The sequence below is a fragment of the Girardinichthys multiradiatus genome, chromosome 18 (genome assembly GCF_021462225.1).
Source record: "Girardinichthys multiradiatus isolate DD_20200921_A chromosome 18, DD_fGirMul_XY1, whole genome shotgun sequence".
NCBI classification, from domain to species: Eukaryota; Metazoa; Chordata; class Actinopteri; order Cyprinodontiformes; family Goodeidae; genus Girardinichthys; species Girardinichthys multiradiatus.
In genome coordinates, this window is record NC_061810.1 from 29,697,873 (window position 1) to 29,723,514 (window position 25,642).

At 38.7% G+C, this 25,642-nt stretch overlaps 1 protein-coding gene across 1 annotated transcript in view; it reads right to left on the reverse strand.

Moving 5' to 3' along the window:
- tenm4 (teneurin transmembrane protein 4) overlaps positions 1 to 25,642 on the reverse strand; it is a 288,429-nt gene that overhangs the window by 80,159 nt on the left and 182,628 nt on the right. The window contains exons 17-22 of the mRNA XM_047391839.1: positions 23,608 to 23,754; positions 20,683 to 20,899; positions 12,913 to 13,032; positions 7,071 to 7,332; positions 2,890 to 3,157; positions 2,649 to 2,792 (exon numbers count right to left, since the gene is read on the reverse strand). Of these exons, the coding sequence (XP_047247795.1) occupies positions 2,649 to 2,792; positions 2,890 to 3,157; positions 7,071 to 7,332; positions 12,913 to 13,032; positions 20,683 to 20,899; positions 23,608 to 23,754 (1,158 nt within the window). The remainder of the gene's footprint in view (positions 1 to 2,648; positions 2,793 to 2,889; positions 3,158 to 7,070; positions 7,333 to 12,912; positions 13,033 to 20,682; positions 20,900 to 23,607; positions 23,755 to 25,642) is intronic.

The following is a 25,642-nucleotide window of genomic DNA, read 5'->3' on the forward strand; positions in this document are numbered from 1 at the left end:
GGTCATCTCCCCTGAGCTGTGAATCTCTGCAGCTCCTTCAGAGTTACCACGATTATTGCTCTCCTTGTCCAGCCTTTCAGTTTAGTTGAATGACAATATCTTTCAATTCACAATTACAAGCTACTTTGTGTTGATCTATCGCATAAAATCCCAATAAAGCTTGTGATTGTAACATGAAAAGGTACTTTTGCACGGCAGTGTATACTTAGTCTGCAGTGTAATATTACTAATGATGTTAAGAAATTAAAATCTAATGAGGAAATGAAATCTCTAAATAAAATTTTTACAAAAAAACATTCGAAAAATGCTACTTATCCAGTTAATTACATATTTTCATTTGCAATTCATTACATGTACTATAAATAATTCCTTTTAAATCTAGACACAGGTAGCTGCATCAAGATTTGCTAGTATACATTTCATCAACCGTTATAAAATGCAAAGGACCTCAATTTATCCTGTTCATCCAACAGAAATTATTACTACTAGACTCAAGATGATATTAAACTGTGGCAAAGTTTGATCAGATCACGAATGTAAAAAAAAAGAATGTAATTGAACACAGATTAGAAGGTGATGTGACTTTAAATAGGTTTGTATTTGTAGCTGAAGGCGTGGAGATTGCACAGCAGGTCTGTGTTTGCAAAAAGAGGTCATCTCACTGGATGAAAACACAGGCACAATTTCACGCCAAAATGGGGACCAAGAATTGTGGCATGAGTGAAATCTCTAGGGGCAAGAAAAATACACCTCACAAACACAATCTTAAGACAATCTTGAGACAAAAATAACTCACACCTGCAATGATCATGCGTTTCTATCTTTAAATTCAGAGGTTTATATTCAAGCATTCAGGAACACACACATGTAAAGCTTTGATTTTTTTACATCAGTGGCACCAATTCATTGTTGGAAAATCACCAAATATGTAAATGTAAAGATGTTCCTGCTGGTCTGTCAATGTAATCATATTTGAAATTCAGCATCTGGGTGTCTGTGGTGGTTTTCTGGTTCTGATGGTACTCTGTGACTTGACTTCTTAGAACAGAACAACATGTGGGCTATCAGAAACGATCAGCCAAGCATCTCTTTCCTGGGACGTGATTTAATCTTTGGGACTGCTGCTGCTCTGAGCAGCAGTCTGACAGCAATTAAATTAGGGATGACTCTAAAAATGCTGGGCATGGATAAGATGTGGCGGTGCCAAACATGGGAGGGGATGGAGAAACTGGCAGTACTGGTTTAAAAATGCTGGGAGGCAGTTATATCGATCCTCTGGACACCACGTCCAGGCTTGATGCCTTAAAGATCAAAGTACCACCCATTGGAGCAATTTTCAAGTATGCCTCATCTGCTTAGATGAGACTCTCCAGACGCAAAACAGACTGTGAAGCCTTGCTAGTGACAGGAGCTGCCAAAACCTATTCCTAGTGCTGCCTTTGAGGAGTAATTGTCGGCAATAAGAAAATTGACCCACTTCCTCTTGAAGATGTGTGGCAGATATAAAAAATGAGATCTAACAAAAGCTGAATGACATAGCTGCATGGAAAAAGAACATCATATACCAAACAGGTGGTTAGTTGCTGTTGCATTAAAACCATTAGATCAAGCACATGTGGCAGATTCGGTCTATTTTCTGTGAGCAAAATGTGATAAGTTAAACATAAAGTTTACAGTCCAAAACAGTGTTTTGCAAAAATGTTCATATTACTTGACCTTTTCCACATTTTGTTATGTTATAGCCACAAATTCCTATTTGTTTAATTCAACATTTATGTGATAAACCAACACAAAATAGTGTTAAAAAAGATACAATACTTGTATAGCTACAATTACAACTGCAGCTGTCTTTAGGGGTATGTCTCTACCAGTTTTCGACATCTACCAATTTTCAGGTCTTGCCACAGATTTTCCATTAGATCTAGTTTTGTCTTTACTGGGTCATTCTGACACGTAAACATGCTTTGATCTAAGTCGTCCCATTGTAGCTCTATGTTTAGAATTGGTGTTCTGCTTGGAGGTGAACCTAAGCCCCAGTGTCAAATATTTTACATATTTTTTTATTTTTCAAGGATTACCCTGTCCATTTATCTTCGCATCAGTGCTGACCAGGTTCCTTGTTCCTGATGAAAAATAAATTATCCCACCTAAGCTGTGGGATAATCTGCAGCTCCTCTAGAGTTACCGTCTGTGCTTTTCTTGAGTAATTCTCTCCATGCCCTTCCCATCTGTTCAGATGGATGGCAGTTGATTGCACTGTGTATTACCTAGGGGTATCCAAGTAGAGTAAACACAAATTAACGGCACACTAAGATTTTTTGTGGTAAAACAATTTTGAAATGAATATATCCTTTTTGTTTTACTGCAATATTATGCGCTCTTTGTAATAAATGTACATAAAGCAAGTGGCTACAATGTGACAAAACATTTTAAAAGGGTGTGAACATTTTTGCAAGGAACAGTAGGCAAAATCTGCTTGTTGTTTAAAAAATAAACCAACCAATAATTTATTTTTGCAGTGGTCTGAATTTTGGCAGACTCTAATGGCACATGTGCTTTTGAGTGAAATTGGTATAATGATCTTTTTAATATGTATAATATGTGTAATATTTACATAGGAGTTTCAAAGTAATAGTAAGGTTATTTACCACTCTGGATATTTAAAGCATGATGCTTGTCTACTGTCCATCCTCCAAGTTTGGAGGCAGTTGTTTCATAGCCTTGTAGCACAGCAGTCCTCTTCTCCCACAGAATAAGGTCTGGGCATGATTCATACTCAAAACCCACTGAAACTACAGAAAAAAAGAGCGAAGATGGAAAACTAGGGCTGAGTAACGTGTTTTTGGGTTAGAAAAAAGCACCATATGCAACATATATTTCATCACTCACCAAAGGCTTCAGAGAGGCCGTGCACCTTCTGGCTGTAGACGTCCGTCTTGTCCCAAACAAAGTCATAGGAGAGGTTGGGAGCTGCGGGAAACCACTTTCTGAACAGCCGGCCTTCGACAGCAACCATGAGGTGAACCTTCATCAAGTTGAAAGGAATTGTGGAGTGTGTGAGGGTCACCCTCAGAATTGACTTATAACCTGGAGTTCTGCTGCTTAGATAGCTGAGCTTCATATCTGTCCCTGGTATAGGCACTTCTTCCTGTAGAGACTGTGGGCAAAAAAACACAAAGGTAAATAAAGGAAAGGAAAAGAAAAAAAAAAATCATTATGGTCATTGGCAAATTAAGAGTAATTAAACGTTTTTGTTATACAGTAGGGGTATTTGTATTGTATTTTTATTAAACCGTCATGGTTACTGATAGGCCAGGATGAGATTCTCACAGTATGTCCACCTTGACAAAAAATTTGGTTTCACAGTATTGTTGCTCTACTGCTGCAAAGACATTTTGAATATTGCATTTATAATTAGTGTAATATTTAATAAGACTTTTTTGGTACTTGGATACATTTTATTGGTTTTAAAACCATTAACTTTTAAAACCCCTTCACCAGAAACCAGCCAATGCCCACTCATGGTACTGATGTCCCCTGCAGGTTTGTGCACCCAAGAAAATAATATGTCAATCAAAAGCGTACTTTCATTTAGAAAAGAACACATATTCTATTTTTGTGCTGTTTCTAAAGTTCCATGAAAAAAATGATTAGATTAAGCAACTGTATTTTCCAAAGCAGCGGTGTAAAAAATCAGTCCTCAAGTACCACTATCTTGCATGTTTTAAAAGGTCCCCTATTCAACACACCTAAACCAAATGACTGGCTTGTTAATACACCTCTGCAGAGTGAAGTGACACGAGGAGGTCATTCAGCCTTTAAATCAACTGTGTTGGAGCAAGAATACCTTTCGCAACAGTGTGACAACAAACCTGAAGAATGGAAGTTGATGCTCCTGATCTAAAGTACTCCACACCAAACTAATAGCAGACTGTCTGATAATAGTGACATGCAGGTGGTTGAAGATATGCTTACCTGTTTTTAGCAGTGGAGATATATGGAAACCCCTATGATCATATCATAACAGAGTAGTATGGCAAGCTAGGATTATTTTTACCTACTAGTTCACAACTTGCAATATGTGCTCTGTACAGTTTTTTATTTGCATCATTTTAATTACAAACGAATTGAAACCCTTTTGGGAAAGGTTCCTGTTTGAAATATGGCAAATTCTATAGTGAAATGACCACTACACAAATCCTGCTTTGCTGTAAATAGCTTGCCCCCTTAAAGCCCACTTACAAGATGCACCAATCAATTGGCCATATATCCTAACCATTTAATATTCTGTTGATCAGCTGTGATTGGTGATCAGACGGCCAAATGCTAATAAACAATTAATAATGTTTCCTATTCACTAAATGCATCAAAACTAAATGTGTTGTGTTAATAAAGCATTCCTTCTTTTTTCAGCTGGATTGAAACCGGTACCTCTTCTGAAAACCTGGTCCACATTTTTTTATTTATTTAAGGTGTTAAGAGAAAAAAGATTGGAATAGCTCAAAATTGGATTTGGCTGCTAAGACATTAAAGAAGACTGGAAATCTGATTCCACCAGGAAAAGTCTGATTGGTGCATCTTGTCAAAATAAGGTGAGATCTTTCCATGTAATCCATGCAACATTTAGTAACTGCTCACAGTTAACTCCATAAAAGTTACAATACATATCCTTATATCTTTATGTGTAATCCATGCAATAAGTAGTAAAACACACAGTTGAAGCAGTGAGGAGTGAAACAAGCATGTTCTCATATTCTGGAGCTGAGAGACTGGAGAGGCCTGTGTGGAGCCACGTATTATCTGCAACATGTTATCTGTCTTATCTTTTGCAAACATATAAACAAGTATATCCAAAGAAATGATGTATGATGATTTCACACTCTTTCACATGTATTAAATAAAATTAGCAATCTTTGATTAACAAGTTAAAAGATGTATGATTGAAATGTAGTTAAGAACTGAGAATTAGAGGAAAAACATTAAGGTTTCACATTATCAATCAGCTATATATGAAAGAAATATGACATTAATCATTTGTAAAGCATGAATAAAAAGAATGAAGTGATGGTTTTGCAACAGTGTTTTAAAGTAAATGCTGGAAGCTGAAGAATGAAATGTGTAATACTGTGTAAAGTTTAAAACTGAGCAGATTAGGGAAAGAACTGTAGGATGACTAGGAGTGACAAGAGCCAGCTGCATGCTGACAGCGACGGGAGGATGCGTCTACAGACCAGAGTGGCTATTATTGGCATCTCCAAGGCTTGTAAGGCTACACCTTACAAGCAAGCGTGACTCATTTTAGTGTTGTTGATTCTGTTAGGTGTACTCAACATTTGGAATTTGCATTTGTTTCTTTTTGGTTTTGTAACATATCAGTACCAAATCGACATAAAAACTCAGGTACCTATTGATCTGATGTGTAGGCTTACCATTACACCCCAAACAAACAGATAAATTCTACATTACTCAGGTGGTCAGAGAAAAGTCTGATATCTTGTGTTTTCATTACTTGCCTCAAACCTTATGTAGGCTCCCACGGGAAGTTGTGAAACACTAACCGGTGGACAATTATATCATAGATAAAATGGTATCCGAAGAAGGATTTCTCTAAAAATACTCCAATGAGCATTTCAAAGAACTGATTTAATAACTGCAAGTGCTTCATTAGAACCACAGTTCCCCCAGCAATCCATATGACAATGGCATAACAAGGGTGCCCTTGGGCTCTGAGTCTACACAGTACAATAACATATTTAGTTATAAAGTTTGCTTAGTGAGAGACAACAGTGTTGCCCTAGGAAATTTCCTCCAAGATCAGACCTTCATAAATCTCTGGATGATAGAAGCTGTAAATGAGGAATTTAATACAGTACACAGCACAGAGATTTAAGTTCAAAGATTTAAAGCACTGGTTGGGTTGGTCTGGTCCTCGCAACTAAAATTTAATCGCCTCTTGTCGCCTGTCTCCACAGCCCAAAACGACATGTAGAGCATCAATAAAAACAGCTGCTCAAAGCGACATTGGTCAGAGGACATGTCACTTCTGATGTATCTATTTTTAAATGTTCACAGATTGCAGCTATGTGTGGTTGACTGATAGAAATTCCTTTTTGCAAGTGCAAATAGGATGATGTCCTTCTGTTTAGCTATCCGAAGATGAACAATGCTAAAGACTGGGCTGCTATAAATAAACTAAACTGAATACCAAATTAACGGAAATGTCATCAATAATATAAACAAGAGAGATATGCCTGCAGACATACAGAATCAACAAACTGAGCTGCACAGAGATGCTGAAGTGTGTGATTGCAACCACAAAACATGCAGATGTGGGCGGGCGACAAACAAATGTGTGGGTGTGAAATTTAAAAGCAAATCCTGGTGCACAGTGGTCCAAACATGTGTTAAAGCAATAACCTAAAATTTGCTGACTTGTTTCTCAATAAATGACCATAAAACATGAACTTTCTAATCAGGATTTTACTCATTTTTCAAGTCAAAACCATTTTTGATTCAGGTGTTAATGAATGGGGGCAACTTCTAAAACATAAAGGACACCAGTCCTCGAGGAATGACTTTGCACAGCACTGCTTTAAATGGTAGCTTAATCTCCCTATTCTCTGTCATGGCACTTAACAAACAGCAGAAGAATATGTGTGTCCCTGACTAGACAGTAATATAACATAATTCAATATTATATTGGACTGATGGATGGGAACAACTTTTAGACAATGGAAAAGAAATAAAATCTAAAAATTCTAATATTTTCCCACAATGTTCTTTTTTTTATCATTCTTATACAGACTTGGATATGGCATCTTTACTTAAATCATCCTTTTTTTATCCGTTTCCAGATTTCGTCAGTCTGCTTAGGAACACTGCCTAATTCGGCCAATTTTACAAGAGAGATAAAAATGACAGTACAGCCAAGAGCCATGGTTCCTATTCCACTATAATTTATGAGTAATGTTACAATCCTCTACCAGCTGTTAGGCAAGAGTTATTTCAAGGAGAGACCCACTTAGGTTCTTCCTGCAGGGAAGTGAGGAGGGCGGGTGGCGGAATATCACCTGGATTTCGGGCACCACTGTCCCCCTTTCCGAACAGGAACCAGCAAAGGCTGTAAGCGGCGCCGGGGACACCACGGGGACGGGCCGGGAGAAGCTGCTGAGGTCGCAGCTCGGGATGTCATTTTCCTCGTGCCGCATGACAATGGTGTCCATGACAAAGAACCGTCCCCATGGCAACCACAGAGTGTGCTCCTGGGTGATGAATGGAGCGCGTTCAAAGTGCAGGGCTATGGCTATGCCCCCGTTGGTCACCAAGTCGAAACTGAAAAAACAGATGCGAACAATGTCAGAGAGGATGAACTGATTCACATTTTGCCTTCTATAATTGCTGCTGTTATAAGGAGTCAGTAAGTAATAAAAAAAATGGGTTAATAAATGAAGGCTATTAAAAAAGGATAATTTTCTGTATTAAGCATTATTAAGCAATCTCTCAGGCACACACATGCTGAATATTCAATAGGACTTATATTGATCACAATCTTAAGAGCACATCTTTTCAGTATTACTGTCTGAATATATTATTTTAGGAAAAGAAAATAGGAGTTTGAAGCCCTAACTGTTTCATCTGTATATGTGTGCAATGCTGTGCTCCTCCATCCGCATTTATATGTGCACAGAGAGAGCTTTGCAGTGCAGGATGGAGGTAGCCGACACTACTTTATTGATCCCTTAGACGAAGTCTGTCCGTGCTAACATCAGTCTAAAAGCCCTGCAATGCAATCCCATCTGCTGTTGCATTAAAAGAGCTTGTGCCTCTGCTCTGACCTTAGCCTCAGTAAACAGGCTGCACTGTGACAACAACATGGCAGCACCTGCGCTGGACTTCTGCAGCTCCTGTCACTTCTCGCTAAGAACCAATTAGCACCTGGTCACCTACGGGCCCCTGGGACGGGGCCATATCCTCCCGCATCCTCACACAGCAGGCACCTTTGCTAAATTACAGGTAAAGAAGTAGGTCCGAATAGAAGCCTCTGAAATAGGCAGTATCCCTGTTGGTTTAAGGTACTATAAAAAGAAAATGCTACGTCGAGCTTCCCGTAAGGGTAAGAATCTGAATGTTTGTGGGGATAAAAAAATAGCTTGTTCTACACTTTGTGGTTCAACCTTGGCTGTGTGTGAATGGTGAGTGCAGTCCGGAGGCTGCAGATCTACCCTGTTGTAATGGTGCCAACGTATTGCCGTAACCCATGGCAGTTGCAGCCTGTCAGTTTGCATGACACTAGGCAGGCTAAGCACACACTCAACAAATACCCGTGGGCATGGTAGCCAATCAATTACTGGATTTCATAGACGTAATCAATCAACAGCCTAAAACCATGTTACAAAATGGAAAGTTACTGACAAACCTGGTAGCTTTGGCTTACAGATCCTTGCTGGAGTATTCGCATATCTTTTTTTTTTTTTTTTCCATTTTATCACATTACAAACAACAAACTTTGATATAGTTTATTGAAATTTCAAGTGATAGACCAATTCAAAGTAGTCTATGGCTGTGAAACAGAAGGAAAACGTTATATGGTTTTCAAAACGTTTCAGAAATCAGAAAAGTATGGCATTTGTATTTAGCCTCGTTGAGCCAATATTTCTCTCTATCAGCCTTACACATCTATATACTTCTCTGGGTTTAGGTATGGACTTTGACTGGGCCATTATAATACAAAAATTTGGTTTAGATCTAAACATTCCAATGTAGCTCTGGTGGTATGTTTAGGGTTGATCTCCTCCTAAAGACTGAACCTTGACCCCAAGCTTATATTTTTTGCTGCCTCTTAACATCTTTCTACATCCATCGCATTGTATTTAGCTCCACCCATCTTCCAAGAAAGCATGACATTGTTCTCCAGTTTCCAGTTCCCTGCTGAAGACAAGCATTCCCACAACATGATTCTGCCACCACCATACATATTTGTTATGGTCTGTTCAGGGTGAAGTGCAGCATTACTTTTTTACATTAGTGAAACATACCATATTTAACTTAACCTTCAACCAGAGAACTCTTTTCATGTTTGCTTGGTCAGTCTCATGGCTCGTGACAAACTGCAAACAGCGTTTCTAACTGTTTCTTTCAATTATTTGAAAAAGATGTTTTAAATTATTTGTTACTTTACAATTTACACAACTTTCTGTTAATTACAAAAAATTCCAATAAAATACACTGAAGTACAGCATGTTGTAATATGACAAAATGTGAAAAAGCTCAATGGGTATGAAAATTTATGCAAGGCACTGTACATATTTTGGGAATGCAAAATACAAATAAAGCACACGCTTTATACACTTCATTTATATTGAGCTGGGCAAATAACAAGAAGTGAGACACATACAGATGTATTTATTTTAATTGTGACTTATTTAAAGACACACAATCCTTGTTAGCATTGACTGGCAAAATCCAGAGGAAGAAATTGCACTGCCTGGATGCTCTGCCCACATAGCGCTAAAGAAACTACACAAATCACTTGTTTGGACCAAAAAACTTTTTGAGATAGCACAGGTAATGGATAATTTAAAAATCTAAACCTTTGGAAAATAAAGAACACATCACAGAAATGAGTTGAGACAGCTTTCTCATTTCTAAATGGGTGAACAGGTGCGTTTCTGATTTCACGCTGCACTGAGCCTGTTTACAGTGATTGCAGGGGTAGTTGCAGGAGACTGGACATGTTTACAGGGGGGAACCTGGGAGATTGAGTAGTGCTTACACATATGTTGGAAGAGGGGAATGCGTATAGAGCTTTGCACGAGAAAAACTGAGTGATGCATGGAGAAAAATGGGACACGCATACATGTGGACAAAAGATAAAGAGGAGAGGAGTGGAGTGGAAAGGACATATAATCTGTGCCCAAGGAAGGTACACAGAAAATAAATGCTTAAAGGTATTGGGGGATTAGACAGGGGTAAAATGTGAACAAATGCAAGTCAGACAAAAATAAGTGAAGAAGTGGAAGTTGATGAGGTGAAAATGATAATTTTTTAAATAAAAGGAAGTAATAGAGTGATGAAAAAAGAATGAATAATATCAAACATCAGGCAGACCTAAACATTTAGAGTCTGAGACTGATAAAAGTATCAGGAGCTTGGAGAGCAAACAGCAATTCATGATGTGATAGAGAGGGTTGGTTTGCTACAAGGCCTTTCTAAAACAGAGATATAGGAGGAGGAATGAGTAAGCTTTTGCTATCCAATCCTAAACTATATGCCTGACAAGAGCAAAGATCTCAAAGTTTTCATTTTTTTCCAAGGAACAAATTTAAGCCAGTCTAAAGGTTTATTCTGGATTCTTGTATAAGGAACTCTCAGTTTTACAGCAGATCAAAGAAAGCCACATAGGAAGCATGGTCTTTCTACACAATTTTTACAGAACAATTTATCTTTTAACTAAAATGCTATCAGAGAGGCTGAAACAAGCTAGATGTTGAGCTTTTATTTATTTATTTGAAACATTCTTTTTCCAGGGTGGAACTATTTAACAACAACAATGATTATACAGGGGCTGCATAGTGGTGCAGTTGGTAGCACTGTTGCCTTGCGGCAAGAAGATCCTGGGTTCAATTCCCAGCCTGGGGTCTTTCTGCATGGAGTGTGCATGTTCTCTCCGTGCATGTGTGGGTTCTCACCGGGTACTCCGGCTTCCTCCCACAGTCCAAAGACATGCCTGTTAGGTTAATTGGTAACTCTAAATTGCCCTTAGGTGTATGAATGAGTTTGTGCATGGTTGTTTGTGTGTTGCCCTGCGATGGACGGGTGACCTGTCCAGGGTGTACCCTGCCTCTCGCCCATAGACTGCTGGAGATAGGCACCAGCTCCCCTGTGACCCATTATGGAATAAGTGGTAGAAAATGACTGACTGACTGAATGATTATACAACTTCAATTAATCTTAAAAAATGAGAATTGGATCCAAAAATTAGAATTTAATGCAGATTTTCACTATTTCATACAGGATCCAACTTTATTTAGGTCATTCAATGTTAAAATATCTTCATGCACTGCCACCAACAGTTGGACATATGTCCATAATTAGGTTCCACCCCTACTACATGCATTTTATGGCCATCAACAAGGTCTGGGCATAGTTAGATTAAATGGGTTAGTTTACTGCCACAGTAAGCATAGTGCAAAGACTTTCAGTCCAGATTTTTTCAGGAGCATTGTAGAACCTTAATGTTTACTTCCAAAACCAGCTTCCCATTGTTCCCAGTTATGTCCAAGTCCAAACGCCCAAACCATCACCTCAGATGAAGGAAAATTAGTAAAAAAAAATTGGTTAAGATGTTTAAACATAACCCAGACACCACCAATCAATCCATATAAGAAGTCCATTGGCATATTTTTTATAGTTAATTAGGATTAGCTGGTTCTTGTCTTCATTTAGTTGAGAAAAATATAATAATAAATGTGACTTTTTTGGCCTACAGTTCCCATCTAGACACAGAAACTGCTTTAAGAAATCAATAGACATCTTTATGTGGATATCTTTTCACCTTTCACTTTTCATCTACTGTATTACATTGTTAAGATGCAAGGTGATGTTGCCGTATCCACTGTGAATCTATTCAGCTAAATTTTGCGAAGGGAAGATGTTTAAACACTATTAAAATGTGGATGATACTGGAAAGGAGTCAAAGCCGTACCAGACGTCAAGCCTGGTAGTGGCAATATCACACCTTTGAGGCTCATTTGCTACCACTGGTACTGGTGCATTGCACAAGGTGGATGGTATGTTAAAGGTGGAGGACTACCTAACTTCTTCAACTTCACCATCAACCAAAAGCTAGCCAGTTGAAACTTAGAGACAATTAGGTGTTCCAACAATATGATGACCCCACACAGCAGACTAATATTAAGCTTCAGGTATGGCCCCAACCTAAATCCAATAGAAAATGTGGTCACTGTCTATAATAAGAAATTAATCAATTTAAATTAAACCCATCAATTCTATGAAGAAACATAAATAAATATCCAGTCAGAATTATGCCAGAAGCTTCATGATGGCTACCAATAGTGTGTAGTGGAGGTTTAATCAATTATTAGAGGGGCCTACGTTCATTTTTAAGCCTGTTTGCATAATTATGTCCTTTTGTGGATTAAAGAAAATCCACAATAAATTCAAACTTGTGCACCCAGTTTATGTTGTTTTTTCAATTCACAGATGTTATGTGTTAAATTATTAGTCCAACCTGAAAAAAGACTGGCTTAAACTAATTATTCAAAGCAAGTCCTAAACATGACATTAATGCCAATAATTAACATATGTAAACTAATTTACCCACACTTACATATGCAGGTTTTATCTTCACTGCAGTTTTCAAACAACCACATGAATAAACAAAAAACTGATATAGGGACTTCACAAGAAAAAAAACCTTTAAAATTAATCTACACTTAGTGAGAATAAACATAAAAAAATAAAGTCTTAAGCAACTATGCATGATGTGCTTCAATGTTTGATTAGTCCATCATCAAATAATATCCATCTGCACCGCATTCTGTGTTGGCACATGTTACTCTCCCACCTCTCTGCTCCAACCGTAGCAGAACTTGTGAGTGTACCAGACGGGCTTTGTTTGATTTCTCTGGGAATTGAGCCCAAAATTCCAAAATTGGACCCACCAAAAGTACAAAGCAGATCAATAGAGGCAGAGTTTGTGGTGGCGATTGTGCTTTTAGTCAATATAGTTCAGCTAAACCACATATTTTACAGCAACATAAATATCAATTACATATTTTTGTGTAAAATACTTAAATAGCTGTTAGTGGCTTTCTGTTGCATCCGTTGTTTCCAGCTTTTTAAATGTTTGCATGTTTGTGTCTGTGCTGAAAAAAAAAAGCCAACTTTTACCTTCCATCCTGCCTGGTAATTGTGTAGCCAAACGTTGGACTGTTGATGAAGCTGACATTAACTCCAACCAGCGGGGTTCCATCCGAGGTGACCACCTGCCCACGAATGACACAAGCATGGCTGTGGAGGGGAGAGAAATTGAAACATGAACACTTTCAGACCAGATATACTGTATAAAATCAAAATAAGACTTTTTTTCTCTATGTTTCTCTGACTTCCAGTTGCTTGTCTGTATTAGTCTCATATGGAGCCCTGAGCACTACTATAGACAATTAGGCATGTCTTTGTCACAGTAAACCAATGTTTTAGGTGTTTTGGGGTTGTATTATGCTGATTGTGGATGGCTTTTGATGGATTGCCCCTTTAAATGGACCAGAGATTGATCTGTTTGACTAACACAGGAAGGATCCTGACTGTTGGGTTTTATATGCAGAGAGGATACTACTGGGATGTGTCTTAAAGCTTGAAGGACAGTATATATGCATAAGCCTATGACAAGTCACAGGTCAATTCTGATTTTCTAAGGACTATAAAGCATAAAACAAAAGAAAATGCCAAAGTATGTATCAAAGCATAAGGCTCTAATATTTAGCTGTTTTGCATTGAACTAAAAAGCAGTGCAACAAAATAAATGCTGTCAGTTGATCTCTTTGTAGGACCTACATAGTGGGAGTTCATATTACTGATGCATTTAATCTTATAAACGAGGAATTATTTTATTCATAGCAATTTAACCATTTTAGGAAAGAGGTTCTTTCAGGGCTTTACAACATTGGAAGTTCCCATTCCATGAGAACCTCAGTTAAATTGACACTGGATCCAGAAGGCGCTCTTACACAAAGGTGGCTCTCTAAACCTTGAAAACATTTTTTTTTTCTATCCGGATTGGAGAGGTAATGTGATAAGACAGCATTACTTTGCACAGGCTCTAATAAAAAAAAAAAAGGATTTATCTTTCCCATTACTGAATGCAAAAGTGGAAAATAATAGGACTGCAGAATAGGGACGTGCTTGGCTGATTATCAAGACCTCGACAGATTCCCAGTCTAACAGGTCTCCAGAAGCTTCGTAAATTAGATCTGATCATCAGTCCCCACCAATCGATAGCGGGAAGTCATTCAAACTCACCTCCTAATCTTACTAAAGTGATGAGATGAGACCTTGCTGTCTCACATCTCCCCCTGTCAGCTCTTGTCCCATCATTATCAAGGCCCGCGTCATTGTTGGCTGTGGTTTCTGTCGTCGTTGGCAAAAAAAAAAAATCTGGTCCCCTAACAAATGTTGCTGTACTGTCACTTCTTCATTAGACCATGGCTATTTTTAATACGTTTGCGCCTTAAACACTGCCACACACTGGAAACAATTAACACCAGCATGTTAGTGGCTGCCCTTAACATGTCCTTACCAGAGGCAAGATCATTCACCCCACAGTATCCCAGTCCCTAGGAACCCAGTTTTATGTTAATTAGGCCAGCCCTCCTTGAGAGGACCTTGGATGTCCACTAGTACAACGTAAACAAGCGGGAGGACACTGCTATAAATGATTAGGCTCACACCTAAGGAACATTTTGCACATAGAATAACCAATAAAGTAAACACAGCCAAAGCCTAGGTGTCTGATTAGTCATCCAAGGTGTGAGTTTATTGTAGGGATTTGTTTGAAAAGGCAGTCATCCATGTTTAGTTTGGATGAAGCTGTAAAAGATGAAGCTGGCTCCATGAAGCCCATGGGAAATGATTCCTCGCTGTCGAGAGAAATGATTTAAATATTGACATCAAATAGAGAAGAAATAAAAGTGAACATTAGAACTTTACTGCACATATTTCCTGGACAGGATTTTACCACTTTGAGGTACCTTATGAAAGGAAAATCAATGTCTATATTTTTAGCATTAGTGGGGGGAAATGCAAAGTTTCTTTTAACAAAATCACCAGAGGCACAATTGTTGCTGCTGGTAAACAGCCATTTAAAATAGGAAGAAATACATATATTTATACTTTAATTTTTTAAGTTTCCCAGAGTTTGTAGGAGCTTCTTTTCATTTCCCTCGAGTATGAAAGATTACATGACACGGCACAAAGGTCCATTTCTTTAGGCCAGTGGCACTAGGCTGGATGAGGACAAAAATGCAGTAAAGAGTGGCATCTTGGAATTACCAAATCTTGATAGCAATTGTTAAATGGTATCTACATGTAAAACTGATTGTTTGGGAGTCAATAGATTACTGTCCTACAGGCAGAAACGCAATCATGTGGAATTTGCTGAACTCTACAAAGACATTGGTCAAATAAGATTAAGATTGAGCTTTTCCACAGCAAACACTACAAGAAGGTTTAAAGCATCTCATGTCCACTGATAAGTAAGGTAGATGATCTGTAATGTTGTGGGTCTTTTTCTCCTGCAACACTCCACATAACCATGGCCCAGTCCATGGAATTATGAACTTTTAGAAATATGAGGACATTTATAAAACATCTGGTGGCCTTTGCTAGATAACCAAACATCACTGTTGAATCATTATTCAACAGGATAATAATGAAAAACACACATAAATTGAAATTGATTCTCTCCTATCCTTCAACTGATTCCTAAAATGACGCTCAATGGGGTTAAGAAGCAGTACCTTTCTGAGGACATGACATAGGGTGTAATATACTTTTTAATGTTGATATTTGTTAGTTGATTTTTATAGGCAAAAATGAATGGACAGAGGCATGGATGCCATATTTAAACAATGGGCAGGCACATAATTTGAAAAATGCAAATATCTTTCCCTATTTTTCTTTTCTGTACTTGCCCAGACCTGGAAAATACTTAAATCAAAATCCAAACATTTCCAGACTATGTAGAAACCCTGATGAAACTGAGTCTCACTCAGCAAAACAAACAAAAAAAAAACAACAAAAAAAAAAAATATATATAGTGTTATTCTGAAAAGTAGAAAAAGTCACAGAAACAACATATTGTCAGTAAATTCTGAGTTTAAAGCCTTTTATGAGAACATAATAGTGAGGGACGTACACAGTTTCTTCACAACTGTATTGCAGACACAATAAAGACAGCATGCCAGAGGTAAGTATAGAGAACTTTAACAGACTGAGATTAATAAACACCACCATCACAATGGATGCAACAAAATATCATTATCCACACAAATGACTTGATTACATGGTGAATCCTGATGCAGATGTTAGCATGTCACTGTGGATATCTTCCTTTCCCTCTCTGTATGTTAAACAGCTTGCTCAGAGTGCAAATGGAAAACACTTTGGACTAATTTCTTTTCTGCAAACAATACTGCTAATAGCTGGTTTGGATAGACTACAAAGATTTTATTTCTGACATTAATAGCTTAATGCTAAAAAGAATAGCTCTAAATAAAATGATAAAAGTGCCAGCTAGCAAATGGAGCAGATGACTTCAGCCCTGCTATTAGAAACCAGCCATCAATCTTTGTCCAAACTGTTCCATGGACAAAGTCCCTGTTTACTATTCTGGCCAGCATTGACTGCTGGGCCTCGGCAGTTGTTGTATTATGTGTCATGGTGGGGAATCAAGACATTTCATGCAGTGGCAGATGCTTATTCAGTGGCACCTCTGCAGCTTTTTGTGGACGGAAACATCAGAAATAGCAGTCCAACACGTCTGCTAGCACAAGGAAGTGGCCAGTGGATCAATAGAAGGAGGATCACCTGACACAGGCAAGCATATCACAACGGAAAGATGCTAAGACTAGGCCTGTCTGAAGCATACCCACCACCACCATCCCATCATAACTGCTCAGATCTGTCAGTGGGTGGGGGAATGAATACCAGGCATGAATAATAGATTCCCACCGATATTTTTAGGTGAGCCGAAGCCCCGCGATCTCGCAGCTCATCTCTGGATTCTTCATTTTACTTATTTATGGCCGCATCTTGTGTGAGAGACAAGAGTATTACTCAACCCTCCATGCCTCTAACTCTGTCCGAAAAGGCACTGCAAAATGCTAAGTGCTTCTTGAGAGCCAGAAAAATGTCAATGAGAGAAAATGTCAGAACACTTCATCTGAAGTAACGGCTGTAATTGTTGCAAAGTTTTAAAACAAAAGATTCATTTTATAATGTTTTGAAGTAATATACAGGCGTTGGACAATGAAACTGAAACACCTGGTTTTAGACCACAATAATTTATTAGTATGGTGTAGGGCCTCCTTTTGCGGCCAATACACCGTCAATTCGTCTTGGGAATGACATATACAAGTCCTGCACAGTGGTCAGAGGGATTTTAAGCCATTCTTCTTGCAGAATAGTGGCCAGGTCACTACGTGATACTGGTGGAGGAAAACATTTCCCGACTCGCTCGTCCAAAACACCCCACAGTGGCTCAATAATATTTAGATCTGGTGACTGTGCAGGCCATGGGAGATGTTCAACTTCACTTTCATGTTCATCAAACCAATCTTTCACCAGTCTTGCTGTGTGTATTGGTGCATTGTCATCCTGATACACGGCACCGCCTTCAGGATACAATGTTTGAACCATTGGATGCACATGATCCTCAAGAATGGTTCAGTAGTCCTTGGCAGTGACGCGCCCATCTAGCACAAGTATTGGGCCAAGGGAATGCCATGATATGGCAGCCCAAACCATCACTGATCCACCCCCATGCTTCACTCTTGGCATGCAACAGTCTGGGTGGTACGCTTCTTTGGGGCTTCTCCACACCGTAACTCTCCCGGATGTGTGGAAAACAGTAAAGGTGGACTCATCAGAGAACAATACATGTTTCACATTGTCCACAGCCCGAGATTTGCACTCCTTGCACCATTGAAACCGACGTTTGGCATTGGCATGATTGACCAAAGGTATGGCTATAGCAGCCCGGCCGTGTATATTGACCCTGTGGAGCTCCCGACAGACAGTTCTGGTGGAAACAGGAGAATTGAGGTGCACATTTAATTCTGCCGTGATTTGGGCAGCCGTGGTTTTATGTTTTTTGGATACAATCCGGGTTAGCACCCGAACATCCCTTTCAGACAGCTTCCTCTTGCATCCACAGTTAATTCTGTTGGATGTGGTTCGTCCTTCTTGGTGGTATGCTGACATTACCCTGGATACCGTGGCTCTTGATACATCACAAAGACTTGCTGTCTTGATCACAGATGCGCCAGCAAGACATGCACCAACAATTTGTCCTCTTTTGAACTCTGGTATGTCACCCATAATGTGTGCATTTCAATATTTTGAGCAAAACTGTGCTCTTACCCTGCTAGTTGAACCTTCACACTCTGCTCTTACTGGTGCAATGTGCAATCAATGAAGACTGGCTACCAGGCTGGTCCAATTTAGCCATGGAACCTCCCACACTAAAATGACAGGTGTTTCAGTTTAATTGTCCAACCCCTGTATATTGGCTATATTGGTATTTGTCTCTTTCACTTCTTTGCATTATGTCAGGTTGCAACCACAATAACCGCATAATTGTCAAGTAATTTAAGTTTTAAAGAAAAATACCCCAAGCTTTGAATATCTCATCACTCTTCAGTCTATGATCTGAAAAAAGATAAAACTGCAAACCTACCAAGACATGGCCATCCACCTAAACTGACAGACCAGACAAGAAGAGCATTAATACTAGAAGCAACCAAGAGGCCTTTTGTAACCCTGGAGGAGCTGCAGAGATGCATGGCTCATTTTACATATTTGAACTTCATGGAAGAGTAACAAGAAATCCACAGGGGAAATGAAGCATTGAGAAGTCCTCTTTGGCGAATAATAAACCTGTGGAAGAAGGCACTCTGGTCAGAGGTGACCACAGTTTAGCTTTTTGGCCAACATGAAAAAGTTATTTGTGGCATGAAACTAACATTGCACATCAACCCAAAAGCACAACTTGTGAAACATAGTAGTGGTAGCATCATGCTGCAGGGATGCTCTTCTTCAGAGCAGAAAGAAAAGTTGGTTGAAGTTGACGGAAAGATGTAGCTAAAAGCAGCGCAATTCAGAGGGAAAACCTTAGAGGCTGGCAAAGCTTTAGAACGGGTGTAAATTCATCCTCCAACAGGACTATTCTGTAAAACACAGTGGTGGCAGCACAATGTTGAGGCAAAGCTTTTTTATTTTTAGCATTTATCTCTCTATCCAACCTAACTACCCAACTTATGTTTTATTGTAAACAAAAGGTGTCAAAAATTTCAATCTCAAGATGTAGAAAGCCACTAAAGACATACCATCCATCCATTGTCAACACCTGCTTATCCTTGCAGGATGCATGGGGCTGGTGCCTATCTCCAGCAGTCATTGGGCTATGGGCTGTGTACATCCTGGATGGGTCGCTATTCTATCACAGGCATGTACACACTCACACCAAAGGGCATTTCAGAGAGACCCATAACCCTAACAGTCATATTTTTGCACTGTGCGAGGAAGCTGGAGATGGTAGAGACATACCCTAAAAGAGTATTGAAGTACTGACTACAAATGCATGTCACATTTTTCAGATTTTATGTTGAAAAGATGGAAACTGGTTTGATGTTTATTCCACTTCGCAATTATGCACAGCACATAAAATCCATCTGAGATAAATAAAAGTTTGCAGGTGTAATGTGACAAAATCTGAGTAGATTTAAGAGGCATCAATAATTTTGCAAAGCAACCTTTCATTACATTTCTTTTGTTCGACCTGAAACTTATTGACCAGTTAAGTCTGTTTCATGATGGATACTTAATTGTGACTTTGTTTAATAGCAAAGATATGTTTGAAACCCATGGCAGTACCTAACATTAAAGAGAAGTAAAAATAATACTAGGAAAACAAAAGAATAAAACCTTTTTTTATTTCACATAAAGCATTTAAGTGTTCACAGTCTTATCTTATTCTCTTCTAAGTGTATGTTAACTCTTGTTTTTTTTCTTCTACATTAGTATAATATACAAAGATGAGAGCGATACTTAACAAAGTAACATGCAAATGAGCAACCCTGTCTCTCATGCGATAAAAAGATGAAAAGAAAAAGCGACAATGGAAAACATTGGAGCAATCTTATGGGATTCTGACTACCATCCTGCCTGACATAAAAGGTTCTCAAATTCCACAGCTGGGGTGTCATGAGCTCTGCTTGTGGGAGTGGAGCCTCAGATGGATTACAGTAGAAGTAATCACAATACATGAATATGAGATGCCTTTCTTACTCAGCCTAGCTGCCTCCTTTTTGCCACATTCCATGTATTGTCCATCATCATTTGTCCATCATCCTTCCAGCAATGCATGCCGACACTGCCAATTTTAGCCCCCACTGAATTCAGCTGCTTCCCCTTAACTTCATATTTTAATCTGATATATATATATATATTTTTTTTTAAATATTTAAATAGCTGTTAAAAGAAGTTGAGTGTTGTTTTATAATTTGTGAATCTGTTAATGAGTTTGTGTCATTGCAGCAAAATGTGGAGCCAGATAACACTTTATCCAGGTCATACCATCGAAAACAGGCAAATTTGTTCCTGTTTGTTGCTGCTCTGTGGATTTTAACAGTAATTTATCTTAAAATAAAAAAACAAATGATAAAATTACACATTTTGCAGTGAATTTTTAATTTAGGTACTGTAAAAAACGGATAGCAAATACAGTTCTTTGCAAGGCACTATACAAACATGATCACATGGCTGGATTTACTGAGGCAACAAAAATGTATATGATGTACATACTAATGTACAAATAACTGTGAATTTAGAAAAAAAATGGTTTCAAATTTGGGTGTTATCCAATGAGAGTAGTTTGTCACTCACTTGCCATCGAAGGGGTTAGCTCCAGGGATGGTGTGTGTACTGTCCCTGCCCACCAGGAAGCGCACTCGGTTGTAGAACGTCTGCAGGTTGCTCTGTGCAGAGGACATCTGCGTCTCCTGGATGATGTCCAGCGGGTCGGGCGAACCCACGCACAAAGAGGTGGTGTGACAGGTTGCCTGAAGACAGCAGTCTGGATCCATACAGTCCACCAGGCCATCTGAGAAGGTCAAACAAGTCACATGCAAACAGATTCACAAAAAAAGAAGTGTGGATTCACACCTGGCAAATGCAGCAAAGCTCACACAAACTGAATAAAATATGCTAAAAAGCTACTGAGTACTAAAATAAAACTATATGCTGTATTTTTGCTTTAAAAGTAGAGATATACTGATAAATCAGCTAATGACCAAAATTGGAAATATTTCAAGTTTAGCAACTCAAAATTCCAATATCGGTAGCCACATACTATAGTTGCTTAAGTAAAAAAAAACTTAGACAATTATGCTATGAGGTTAACGATATTTTTGATCAGTGAACACAACATAGGAAAGCACTACCAACACTACGGTGTGAATATTGTTACTGCGTCTTCTCCTAGTAACAACTTCCACACCAACCTAAAGGCGTTTTAGTTGTCAGTAAGGTATTTAAAATGAATTCAGAGAAAGCCAAAGTAACTTTATTTTTTATGACATGTCAAAACATTCCTGCAGTTCATTCAGGCTGCAAGAGTGTAGTTTAGTTTTCATCCTTTTTGATCTCTGTCATGGAAAATGCTGGATTTGGAAATGTTGGCTGCCTAATAGGAATGCCAGGTAAGGATCTGTTTTTTTTTTTAGGTAATGCACACAAGCTGCGGTTCCAGTAACAATAAGATGCTAAAGCACAGCATTTGATTTGTGCATCTCAACCTAAAACACTGCATAGAGGTAGATGCAATGCTTTAACGTTTGCAAAAAGAAATATGAATATCCAGAAGACGAATCCCTCTCGTGGTATATCAGATAACATTACAAAAAATGAGTGTTTCTATGTAATGTACTTTATTCTGCTGAAGTAGGTCATTGATGTCTCCTAACTGTTGCTTTCAGGGGCACATCTGGCCAGATGGGGTGATAAAAATTGACTGTGCTGTCAGGAGTCAGTCATGTCCCAGGCTGCACCCAGCTTTTGCTGTTGAGAACTGTGCAGTCTCTGTTAAGTGACTGGAAGACAAAAAGCCCCCTGTATAAATAAGGGAGGCTAGATCAGGCTGAAGATTCAGGTCTGGAATAAAGAAAGTCACATCTCCCACCTGGAGTGGAGATTGGTGCAGCCTTCCTGGCTGGTTGCAGGTGTGTGTGTGTTCTAGCATTTGTTACAGTCAGTCAGTCAGTCATTTTCTACTGCTTATTCCATAGTGGGTCACAGGGGAGCTGGTGCCTATCTCCAGCAGTCTATGGGCAAGAGGCAGGGTACACCCTGGACAGATCGCCAGTCCATCGCAGGGCAACACACAAACAACCATGCACACTCATTCATACACCTAAGGTCAATTTAGAGTGACCAATTAACCTAACAGGCATGTCTTTGGACTGTGGGAGGAAGCCAGAGTACCCGGTGAGAACCCACACATGCAAAACTCCATGCAGAAAGACCCCAGGCCGGGAATTGAACCCAAGACCTTCTTGCTGCAAGGCAACAGTGCTACCAACTGCGCCAACGTGCATTGTTACAGTGTAAGGCCCATTTTTCAAACACATATAATGTTGTGAGGACCCACCCAGTGCTGTTAGGTTTAGGACTATGGTGTCAATTGAAATTAGGTTAGATTTAGGGTTACACCATAAAAATGAATGAAAGTCAATCCAAAAGACGCATCCCTCTCGTCTTCTGACATATATACAGTATTATGCAATATACTGTATATATACAGTATCTTTACGAGGACATTTAGTCATAATGTGTGTGCTTGTGTGCGTAGGCGTGTATGTGTAAGTCCTCGTAAAGATAGAAAGACAGTATGTGTGTGTGCTTGTGTGCGTAGGCGTGTATGTGTAAGTGTGTGTCTGGCTCTGCTCAGAATTATTTAGAGGGAAAAGGACTTCCCCGTGTGAACAGTGACTGTTCAAGGCCTCAGAGTTAAAAAATATCATGGGGCCTTAGCTATTAATACTTCCGATCATGACTGCTCTATTTTATTTGATGTAAGGCTTGTATTGGACATGTGCATGTAGATTGCATAATACTGTATATATGTCTGATATGTAGAAGATAATGACATCCCCTCCATTGTTTTATTAATCTTTTATGGCCTTTCTATTTTTTTGTGCAGAAAAAGACATTGAAAAGAATTTACTGAGGCAGACTAGACAGTAAAATCTCAAATAGTGCAGCACGACATTATGTATATTTACTTGTTTTGGTTCTGAATGGATAGTTAGCTTCAGAAGAAAATCTTTTGCTGCACCTTACCGAAGTCTTGATTCAGGTTGAGTTGAGAAATTGACTCTTTTTATTTTTAGTCAGAACCACAGTTTTGGTACATATATGTTGCATTATTTTTTCAACTCTGCATTTTGCTGTTTTCCGGATGTATTTGTTGCATGCAAGCTATTTTCTTTTTTTTTTTATCTGTGTGTAATATCTATGTTTGCTTTGGATTTTCACTTCTTTTCCATCCTGTCTTCCAGTTAAAAGCTAGCTAGCTACTGGGATTCAAGGCAGTGAAATCTGTACAGCATCTCAAGACAATTTCAGATGCTATTGGCTCTATATAAATAAAATTGGAATGAGCTACATAAAGGTATAGCAGAGCCTGGAAAGCTTAAAGCAGGTACAGAATGTTTCACAAACCCATAGGGGGCAACTTTTATTGTCAAATCGCATCTGGTTCAGAGTCTGTGTTGATGACTGGTCAGTGTCAGAAGGCATTTGTGATTTTACCTCCATCGTTGTCTTTGACATCATTGCAGGCAGTTTCCATAGAGGTGTCACAGCCAGTGCCCCTCCAGCCCAGCTGGCACACACAGTACCAGCCGTTGTTACCCAGAGTGCACCTGCCATTTCCATTGCACAAACCAGGGCAACCCTCTGTGAAAAATAGATGAAGACAAAGACCAGAGATCACACCGGAGTTTCAAAAAAGAAAAAATAATGAATAATATTGAACACAAAAAATGTTGATGCACAACACACAAAAAATGTTGGTGCACAACACACAAAAAATGCTTTGAAAAACGCAGTTTGTTGCTCATACTTTTATTAGCAATAGACTAATGCTATGTGAAGATTGTAAATGGACGAGAGCAGCTCTGATGACCCTCAGCTTGATTAATTTGATACACCTTTTGTAAAGCTTTCTAATATCCCTTTACAGGGGAATCAGATAACAGGGATCTTCTGAATCGATATTCACTTATTATTAAAGTAGATCAGCCAGAATGTACTTTAGCTGTACAACGAGAGCAGTGGAGTTTATAATAGTGTTTCTGTGCCAAATCGGAATGATTTGTTTTAAGTGATTTGGGATTTGAAGGTTTTTTTCTTGATATTTGCAAAAGTACCCACATACCTTTAACTTTTTCACATTACAGACACAAACTTCCATGTGTTTTTTTTTTAGGACTTTAATGTGACGGACCTAAGCAAGTTGGGTGCATAATTGTGAAATGGAAAGAAAACAGCATTGTAGTTTATGAAGTTTTTCATGTGCATTTGTATTCAGGCTCCCTTTAGTCAATACTTTGTAGAACTATCTGCAGTTTAAGCTGCATGTCTTTTAGAGAATACTTCTACTAGCTTTACACATCTAGAGGCTGAAACCATTCTTCTTTGCAAAATAGCTCCATCTAAATCAGATTGGATGGAGAGGGTCTGTGAACATTAATTTTCAAGTCTTGCCAAAGATTATCAATTAGATGTAGATCTGGGCTTTTGGCTTGGTCATTCTAACATATGAATTTTCTTGGATTTGAGCACTTACACTGTAACTCTGGCCATATCTTTAGAGTCATCCTGATGAAGGTGAACCTACGCCCCAGTCTCAAGACTTTTGCCGCCTCTAAAAGGTTTTCTTACAGCATTGTTCTGTGTTTAGCACTGGCCCCAGCTCCACTCCAACTATTATATTTTACTTTTACGTGAACAAATCTAAAAAAGTTCAAGAAATATAGATACATTTAGAAAACTTTCTACTTGTTTAAAATGTGGTCTAAACTGTTGTCTAAGAAATTGTTTATAATAATCAGTAAAATTATCCACTCAAATACAAAAGCATGGCGTCTCTTTAGGACAAGTTCAAAACTAAATTAAAAGGATTTTGTATAAATTGGAAAAGGTTATGCTTAGTTGCTTTGAGCAGAGGTCGCCTAATGTATTTCTGGGAGCTAAGCCCCGGGGGATCCCAGGCAGGCTGAAGCAGTGAGACAGGTGAAAGATTTCTCTGTTTCCTTTTTGATAAGCCTTCACAAGAGCACAGATCAGAAGATTATGATGCCAATTGTTCTACCCTGTTTGACATTTATCTGATATATTATGATATTTATCCCTTCGCTGAGGCAGAGGGTAAAATCTAAAGATATCAGACGCACAGGTCTCGTCATAGATTGTGGTGTTAGAAGGATGTCTTGATATGGAGAATGCTAAGCTGACCCATTATTTCAAATGAAAGAGACTGGCTCATCTGTCTTTGCTGTGCAGTTCGCTTTTACATCACACAGAGAGAGAACCGGACTGGGGAATGGAAAAGGAAGAAAACAGGTGAGGCAGGTGTACATAAAAGGTAATATTTGCATGGGAGAAAAGGCTGAGTGACGGATGAATCAGGGTTGCAATTATATGACATAATTAACAGTGCAGCTACAGTCTAGAGAACATATTCTCTTATTTTGCACATATATTCATTATAAATAGAATAAGGATACCCAAAAACAGAAATAAAGTTTCTAGAACAAAACTGCCAAGTATTTAAGATATCCCA